The sequence below is a fragment of the Prionailurus viverrinus genome, chromosome D3, assembly GCF_022837055.1.
Source record: "Prionailurus viverrinus isolate Anna chromosome D3, UM_Priviv_1.0, whole genome shotgun sequence".
NCBI classification, from domain to species: Eukaryota; Metazoa; Chordata; class Mammalia; order Carnivora; family Felidae; genus Prionailurus; species Prionailurus viverrinus.
The window spans coordinates 752,798-761,600 of NC_062572.1; the positions used below are offsets into that span (position 1 = coordinate 752,798).

General features: G+C 55.5%; 1 protein-coding gene across 3 annotated transcripts; it reads right to left on the reverse strand.

The window, feature by feature from the left end:
- Positions 1-1,110: 1,110 nt before the first annotated feature.
- On the reverse strand, positions 1,111-8,464 carry PGAM5 (PGAM family member 5, mitochondrial serine/threonine protein phosphatase). Of its 3 annotated transcripts, none has more exons than XM_047828595.1 (6): positions 8,228-8,461; positions 5,345-5,523; positions 4,278-4,403; positions 4,085-4,173; positions 3,833-3,963; positions 1,111-2,147 (listed from the first exon to the last, which is right to left on the reverse strand). In XM_047828595.1, exons 1-6 carry the CDS (start codon positions 8,416-8,418, stop codon positions 1,997-1,999), a joined length of 867 nt encoding a protein of 288 aa, XP_047684551.1. In that variant the 5' UTR covers positions 8,419-8,461; the 3' UTR covers positions 1,111-1,996. The 3 variants fall into 3 exon arrangements, with proteins under 3 accessions (XP_047684551.1, XP_047684550.1, XP_047684552.1); XM_047828594.1 differs by having other exon boundaries at positions 3,833-3,966; positions 8,228-8,460; XM_047828596.1 differs by lacking the exon at positions 1,111-2,147 and adding an exon at positions 2,154-3,491 and having other exon boundaries at positions 3,833-3,966; positions 8,228-8,464.
- Between the last annotated feature and the right edge of the window lie 339 nt (positions 8,465-8,803).

Consider the following 8,803-nt stretch of genomic DNA (forward strand, 5'->3'; position numbering starts at 1 on the left):
ATGCATGCTGTACACACGTTTTCGGTCCCACGTCACCATCTCAAGGCTCTGTGGGCAGGAAAGGTGAGCGGAGTCCATATCCAAGGAGGGAAGAGGGTGAGGAGCCTCCGGGTGTGTGGGGCCAGCTCACAGGTCGACTGGCAGTCACGTCTTTTTGAAGACCTTCCCCAACAAGGACCACAGACGGATCCTCGTGAATAATTGGAGATACTCCCAGAAACATTCACAGCTTCGAGAGGAAATGGTGGGTTGTGGGATTACTGCTGTGACGGGGTGTGGCTTCGGAGGCCATCGCTCACTCACTGCCCTCTCGTCCTCAGCTGGGTGTGCTCCCCGGGCCTGCACTTTGTCTTACACCCGCATGTTGCGGCTGCGCACAAAACCCGCCAGTACCGTTTTTGCTTACAGATGCACTCCATTCCTTTCTGATGGTCTCAGAAGACAGTATTTTGGAATAAGCAGCAGGCCACCATAGGAACCAAGTGCTGTTTGTTCCCAGATGTGGGTTCCTGATACAGCTCTCATTTGGGCCGAACTTGGGACAGTGCTGCTGACATCCCAGAAGTCTGGAGTCCCTGTCCCCTCAGACATCAGTGAGCCCCAACCCCATGTTACCACCGACCTGCTCCTCACCTGCCTCCCCGCGATGTGGGCTTGTTTTTGGTTTCCAAAATGCTGCCCTGCATCTCAAAGGTCAAGTGAAATGCTGCCGGAAAGGCAGGTCTGAAGATGAGAGAGGCGGCAGCACCAACTTCCCTGAGGAAGGAGGGGAAGGGCCTGCTACCTCCACCTCAGGTGCTGGCTGGTCTGAGGGTCCAAGGCTCAGACTCGGGTTCCCATGTGTCATGCACACCGGAGGTCAGATGTATTGCCTGTCACTTGTATCCTCTGAGAAGCCGGCACAGCCCCTGGCATGTCGCAACTTTCTAGAAAGTGCCGTGGGGCTGGTGCATCTTGGGTCTGGGCCTTGGCCCCTGGTGGGTACACGCCCAGCAAGGCCGTCAACCCAGGAAACACATCACTGTGGAAAACACTTGCCACCGCTGCTGCAGCATTCTGGCAAGTCTGGGCTCCTGTTTTCTTTAAAACATTCACAATAGCACCTTGAAAAACCAGTAAAATAAAATTTTATTTTGCAGTTATTTCCAAAGTTACAGAGAAATGGATCAGATGTCCCAATTAGTTGCACAGATTGCAGAAAATGTTCATAACCACCTCACAGGAAGTTTCTCCTAAGTTAACAAATACTTGGAATGGACACATCACGTCTAAACAGTTTCATCCGTAAGTGTAAAGGATTAACAGCCAGAGGCAGACTAAAGTGTCTGGTATTTTACTGAAACAGGACCCTGGCTGCACTGTCGCTCTCCGGTCCCCTCCCTCACCCATCATGCTCCTCTGAGGTGCCGGGAAAGGCCTAACAACACAGGGCAGTTCAGACCCAGCGGTGTCACGGGTGCAGGACTCCAGACTGAGTGGTTACCAAAGCAAGAACCCAGATGAATAGAATCTTTAATTGACAAATATTTAAGTAATAGAGTTTTAAGAAATGATTAGAATGTATGACAAGTTCTGAATGGAAGCACTGGTGGCCCCTCCTCCGTGGAGCCCCTCGTGCCTAATGGACTTTGCCGACAGCCTCGAGGGGCTCACGTGGCCAACAGCGGTCACAACCAAAGACACCAGGGCAAACTGGCCATAGTCCCCGCAAGACAGCGTCAGTGAGGCCCTGTCCTGGCAGACAGGGCAGAGAACCCCAAGAGAGAAATCAGGCTGATCTGCTCAGGATGATTCCCTTTTCCATCCTGGGCCGAAGTACAGACCGAAACGCCACATTTTAGATACTAAAGACATTCGTGCTTTTTCACCTTCCTCCCCGAGAAACAGCATCACCGCAGCAAAGCCTGTGGAAGGAAGATGGGGAAGGAGCCGTGTCCGTGGCGGCACCTGTGCGAACCAGGCTGGGGACCTGGAGAGCAGGTCCTCCGGGCAGCCCTCAGGAGCGGGAGATCTTGTCCGGAGGCATGAACCCCGTGTCCCCAAGGGCCCTGAGCGCCACTCGGCCATCAGGCCGAACCACCAGGTGGGTGATGCTGCCATTGTTGAGAGAGAGGCGGAGCCAGCCTTCTGGGGGGAACTGCAGCGCCCTGGAAGAGAAAGAACATGCTGGAACAGGGGGCTCAGTCACCCCTCAGACCTTCCCGGGGCCAGGACGCACAAAGGGAAGGGCTGGGCAGACACCAACCCATCGAGTCAGGGGACCAACCCAGCTCAAGAGGTGCAGGTGAGTCAGAAACACACGGTTTCTACAGGTGAGTGTGGCTGATCTCTTTCCAGTGTAATCAGAAGGGGGCAGGGGGCGCCAGACGGTGCAGAAGACCCACTCCTGACCCGCTCACTGCCGGGAACCGGGTGGTGTAACCCATAATCCTTAGAGCAGTGTCTTCTTGTTCTTAGAAATGCTTTTTAGGCGCGATAGTTGCTGAAAAGCCCAGTGTCGTAATGGCTTCCCTTTGAGTCGTCAGACATCCTTTGAGCCCCGAATGTCCCAGTGGACGAGCGCCATCCCGGCGGCTCACCCTGCGGCCGACAGCCTCGGGGAGAGCTACCTTAGTGCTGCTTTCGAGTCTTCTTCACCTCTCCCCCAGGCTCTGCAGGGCCCTCATGTACCGTGACAGGGATGCTCTGGTTCCTTCTAGCCTTTTGTCACACGGGCCACCTTTACGCCAAACCCACGATTACTTCTGTGTTTTCAGCATTGCGGTCACTTCCTAATGGCTGCCTACGTCAGCCTACCCCAGGCCGTGTTAGAACATGGTGCTCACACACGGCTGATCCACGCATGCCAAGAGCAGCAGACAGGAGGGCACGGAGGAAATGGTGTGTTGTACACAGGAGCTCCCAGACTACGCCTTCTGGGGGCACTTTAGCTGGAGGGTGTGGAGCCCCGTCTCAAGTCGCCCTCCATGTGGCCTGGCGTCCCTGTGCACCCTGCCCCGGATGCTCTGAGCTTCTCACCAGAGGCTGTACGCGCGCCCACCCCCCAGCTCTGGCGACAGGCCCGAGGGTCAAGCAGGGTCAGCAGAGACCCTAGGCGTAGGTTTGGACGGCACCACAGGCCAGCCGGCCGGGCTGTGTCCTGTCCTGCTGCTGCCATACTTGTCATCTCACGAGAAGGGGAAATCCCACAGCTACTCAAATGCCTGACACACATTTTCTGGTGGGTCCGGGGGCTGGCTGGGCTTACGGCTATTTCACGTTCTGCACTAAGTGAGCTTTGGTCAGATACGTAAGCGCCAGCCAGCCTAACCACCTCCAGAGCCCTCTGACACACAGCTGCGCCTCAGGGCAGGCGTCACTCATGGGGGCTCCAGAACCTACTATAGTGCCAGGAAGTGAGGCCCAGCAGCCAATGCTGGGGCAGCCAGAGCAGCGACGTGCTGATGCGTTACGACCCACGGCGCCAACTAAAGATCTGTGAGTCCATAATCCTACAAACAAACCAATGCAGAGTGAGAGTGAGCTCTTACAAAAGAATCTGAATGAAGAAATGCAGAATGAGGGAAACACGAAAGCACCGTCAGGCAAATGCCACCACAGGATCCGCTGTGGCAGGACCCACTGGCGGATACTAGGTACAAACAGTATAAACTGGAAAGAGAATGTTTGCACTGTCTCCCAAGATGGGGGGAAATAGACTGTACGGTGCAAGGAGTCCAGGGCACACAGAGCCCTAAGCAGGTGGCCATGTGGGTTTCACCCAGGAAACACCACTGGCCAGGCGGCCCGCCCTACACTAGGCCAAGCGGCTGCGTCTGTACTGTTTCCTCACCGGCACACGATGTAGCGGATGACATTGGCATGGCAGATGAAGATCTCGTAACTGTCCTCCTGCTGCTTGGCGTCTGCCCGGTGGATGTAGTTCCGGAAGGCGGCCTCGATCCGGGCCCCGTCTTCGTAATACTGCTGGGGGCAGAGTAGAGAATCTTAAGCATAGGGGCAGCACGCAGGCCACGGGTCTAGGGGTGTGGAGAGAGTGAGGGGGTGGAGCAGGGGGTGCTCCCCGGGGGAGTGGGGGTTTTACCACAGCCTCTGGCTTCCAGTGAGACACGGGTGGGTCGGGCTCAATGGGGGCGCCTTCCCTCAGCAGGTCTGTGCTGACTTTGGAGACGCCTACAGGAAAAGCAGGGACTCAGGTTACCCCTTCGGGAGAGGCTGCCCAGAGCCCTCCCATCTCAGTCCTGCCGCCAAGGGGCCTGGGGCGGCAGGGCACTCACCTGGCAGGTGTTTGCTGATGATATCAGTGGTTTCGATGGCACGGGTCATGGACGAATGGACAATTTTATTAAACTTCAAGCCCAAACTTGCAAGTCGGAGCCCCGTCAGTTCAGCCTGTTCACGACCTTGAAGGTGAAACACACCAGAGAATTCCATGTTGCTGCAGCCCCTCTTCTGTTTACAAATACCCCAGTCCTCACCCAAGTACCATGAGGGTTGGGGGACAAGATGGGCAGGCCCTCCTGGGGCCTGGGCCTAACTGGGGGCCAGGCACTCAGCAGGTTAGACCAATGAGATAATCCAGTTACCTTCAGCCCCATCCAGAAGAAATGTTGAAAACAATGACCAAGGTTGAGGCTCGCTGAAGTCTAGGTAGGGTCCTGTTTACTATTTCTGGGTCCCTCATGCCACTTTTATTCAGTTTTGCCCAAAGATGGGAGTCGCAACGTGCCACCGATCCACCAGCTGTGCAATCATCACAGATGTCAACACATAAAGACCCGATGGCCTCAGAGTGACCAGCACAGGAGGCTGGAGAACAGACTGCCAAACCCTCTATGCCATCTGAATTTTTTAATACGCGCACAAATGGGTAAGTGCAGCGCAGACCACTGTGTACTTCTCCTCCTGGAGTTTCTTCTACAGACATGCTTGCATGCAGCACACGGTGGACAGGCATGCCCGGCAGTGCCGCTCACGACGGCCAGAAACTGCAACACGCGGCACTTCTGGCCAGTTAGAGCGACTGTCACCCGGTCTCGTCGGTTTATCACAAAGCCGACTCTAAACAGACCTGCATGTCCAGACACAGGGTCTTCAGCAGCAGGCTGAGTCAAGCACACAGGGTGCACAGTAGGCACCCACAGGGCGTCGGGGGTACAGAACACCTCTGCTATGCCTCAGATCTGATCGCTTGCAAGCCTCACCATCAATTTTTTAAAGCCGAGGGTGTTTTCAACGACTGTCTTGTGTCAGTCGGGCTGACGATCACTGTTAATGACCATGCTTGAATCTTGGCCAGGCCCCTGACACAGGTACAATGGAGCCCGGTGGGACCAGCACGTACCCAGGGGCGTCAGCGTGCGGTCCTTTTCCTGGGAAGCATCCACATGGTACTGGGAGTGCCTAATGAGGAAGATGTGTCGCGTGGCCTTGGCTTTGTAGTGGTCCAGCCTGGAGGCCAGTTCTTCTTCTCCAGATTCCAGGTTCCTCTTCCGCAGGTTCACCAAGGACAGCGGTTCTCGCCTAATGTTGAAACAGGAGAGGGGTGCCTGGGTGGCTCAGTCGGTTGAGCGTCCGACTTCAGCTCAGGTCATGATCTCACTGTCCGTGAGTTCGAGCCCCGCGTCGGGCTCTGTGCTGACGGCTCAGAGCCTGGAGCCTGTTTCAGATTCTGGGTCTCCCTCTCTCTGCCCCTCCCCCACTCGTGCTCTGTCTCTGTCTCTCTCTTTCTGTCAAAAATAAACATAAAAAATTAAAAAAACAAAACAAAAACAGGAGAGGTGTCATCTTTGTGACCCCTGTTCACAACTCAGTCTGGAGATTTCCGGCAAGCCAGTCTTTCTGTCTTAGGAAAGCACAGGGACAAGCCAGTTGTCCTCTGCCTTCTGCCACTGGTCCCCGAGAGTCCCTCCTCCCAGAGCACATCTCATTTACTGCACAGACCCAAGCACCAGGCCTGTTTGGGGTGATCAGCGAATGAAGCAGACAAGCGAAGCCCTCGTGCTACCTACGTTCTAGCGAAGACTGGTAACAGCCAGGTGGTCAGTGACATGGAGAAAATGAAACGAGGTAACAGGAAGGGGCAGCGGAGGGAGGGCTGGGGGAGTGCCCACAAGAAGGCCAGTATGAACTTGCTGACACAGAGGAATGACAGCCCCTGGCCATGTGGCTACTTACAATCAAGATAATGAAAGTTAAAATAAAACTCCCATTTCCCCAGTCACGCTAGGCACACTTGAAATGCTCAGCAGCACATGGGATAGTGGTGATCATGGTGGACAGTGAGGAGGAAGACATTCCCAGCATCATGAAGTCGATTGGGTGGCACTCTTGGAAAGGTGAGGAAGAGCCGATGGGAAAGTGGGAGGACAGCAGCAGGAAAGATGCTGAGAAATGACCAAATGTCATGAAGACAAGCATGTCTGGTGGCTCCCAGAACTGAAACTAGTAAGAGCTAAAGGTCTATGTCATGGGCAGAGCTAGGGAAAGAACATACTCAGCTGAGACAGTGGTGAAAGCGTAAGGTCTGGGGGGAGGGGTGGCGACTCAAGGGTTCTGCAGGGCAAACCTGGGGTGCCCTAATACAGATAGGCTGAGATGCCACATGGGTTAGGGTTAGGGTTAGAACCTAGGGCTGAGCCAGAGAAGACCCCTGGGCATGGCAGGCACAGACACAGAAAGCACAGACTGGATGAGGTTCTTCAGGAAGAGGCTGGAGAATTCATTGGATGAGGTCCTGGAACTCTCCAGCACAGACAGCATCCCCCTTCATAAATCTAGACTTGGTGAACAAATACAGTGTGTCAGCCTCAACCAATAAAGTGAGTCCAGTGCTGCTTCAAACAGAGTCAGAGTCCATCTTGTTTCCTTAAAAAGCCCTAAGAAATTCAGAAGTTGTACTGATGTTTAAAAAAAAAAAAAAAAAAGGATATGACCCTGGTCCAATCATGAGAAAAACAGACAAGTCCCATTTGAGGGGCGTTCTATAAAATTCCCGATAACCATCCTCAAAATGGTCAAAGTCATCAGAACAAGGAAAGTCTGAGAAACTGCCAGTCAAGAGAAGCCTGAGGAGATATGACTAATTGTCATGTGGGATCCTGGAAGAGACAACAATAACTGAAAACTGAAGAAACCGCAAAAAAGTACAATCGCTAAAAGAAAAAAAAAGTTAATAACACACATATATTGGTTCACTTATTATGACACATAAACCATACTAAAGTAAGATGTTAGTAAAAGAGGAAATCAGGTGTGCAGTATACAGGAACGCTTATTATCTTTCCAATTTTCCTGTAAATGTATTCTAAGTCTTTATTTTAATTAAAGGTTCTAAAAGAAAATACCCGTGAAGTTCTTGATACAACTAGGCTGCTAGTCAATACCAGTTCTGTGCACTCATTCAGATAAACGACAGAGGAGGAGCTGGGGTTGCGTAAACCATCCCACAGTGGCCACTCCCAGACTCCAGACCAGTGCTGTCCAATAGAAACAGAACACCAGCAACAAATGTAAGTTTCCAAAAAGCCACCTTTAAAAAGTAGAATGGGACAGGTGAAATTTCAAAAGTTTACTTTATTTAATCCAACGTGTCAGTACCACCACTGCAACACATAACCTATATTAAAAAACCTGCACTGCTTTGATTTTTAAATTTAAATTCACTAACATCAAATAACACTAAAAAATGTTTCCTGATCACAGGTGCCACATCTCAAGCGCTCGATAAGCACGTGTGGCCGATGGCTCACGCGCGTATCCAAGACGCACATCTTCCCCGCACACAGGTCCCTTGAGGGGCCCCTCGTTCCCATTCCGCTCAGCTGGGAGGCAAGGATCCTCCAATCCGCGCGTTCAGAAGTCGAGGGAGGGAAACGAAGACAGGGAGATCTAAGCCCTCCGTCCACCGCCCACCATCGCCTCTCCGGGCTCCCCGGTGCGCAGGCAGCGCACTGCTCTCTCAACACGACCCCCGAGGCAGACTCGGCGGCCCCGGCTCGGCGGCGGGGTCGTGCGGCACAGCCGAGGCTCCGGGGGCCGCGGGCGCCTCCGCCCGCCCCCACAGCCGGCCTCGCGGCCAGATCCGGAACACAAGCCCGCACGCGAGCCGGTCTCGCCCGCGCCTCGGCGGAACCAGCCGTCTCAGACCCAACGGGACGGCAGGCGGCCCGCAGGGTCCCCACCGCCCGACCGTCGACGCGCCCGACGCCACCCGCGGGCCCCGCACCTGTCCCAGTTGGAGTCCCAGACGCCCGGCCCGGGGCGCGCGGACCCCGCCCACGCCGGCGCCTCGACCACGCGCGGCTCCGCGTCCCCGCCCGCGCGGGGCTTTCCCACCGCCACGGCCGAGAAGAGCACGGCGGCCGAGCCTCCGGCCAGGCCGCAGGCCGCCAGCTGCAGCGCCTGTCGGAACGCCATGCCCGCGCCCGTCGCGCGCCGGCTCCGCGCAGGCGCTCGCGGGAGGACGGCGCGCCGCGGGGGACACGATTCCTCCGGCGCCCGCTTCCGGCCGGCTGACAGCGCCGGGACGGAAGTCCCGCCCCGGCCAGGCAAAATCAACTTCCGGAAACAAAGTGGAAGGGGTGTGGTGCGCGACGGTGCTGAGACCTTTTCCCCGGATCCGGTGCGGAAGGCCGGCGTGCTAGTCATTCCTGCCTTCAGACGGCGAGCGTTCACGCGGCGCCTCCCGTTTGCCCTGCGCTGCCCGCGTGGAGCCTCCTTCGGGAGCCCGACGGGAGCGCCAGAGCCAGCGGCGGGGCCGCGGGGGTGTGTGTGTGTGTGAGACAGAAGGGGGGACCGCGGG

What these genes read in the sequence shown, in the direction of transcription:
- PGAM5 (XM_047828594.1), bottom strand. Translation starts at nt 8,418, where the DNA reads ATGGCGTTCCGACAGGCGCTGCAGCTGGCGGCCTGCGGCCTGGCCGGA. An exon ending in CATCAGCAAACACCTGCCAG is followed by an intron (nt 4,174 to 4,277) that starts GTGAGTGCCCTG and finishes CTTTTCCTGTAG; the next exon opens with GCGTCTCCAAAGTCAGCACA. An exon ending in ACTGGAAGCCAGAGGCTGTG is followed by an intron (nt 3,967 to 4,084) that starts GTAAAACCCCCA and finishes CTCTGCCCCCAG; the next exon opens with CAGTATTACGAAGACGGGGC.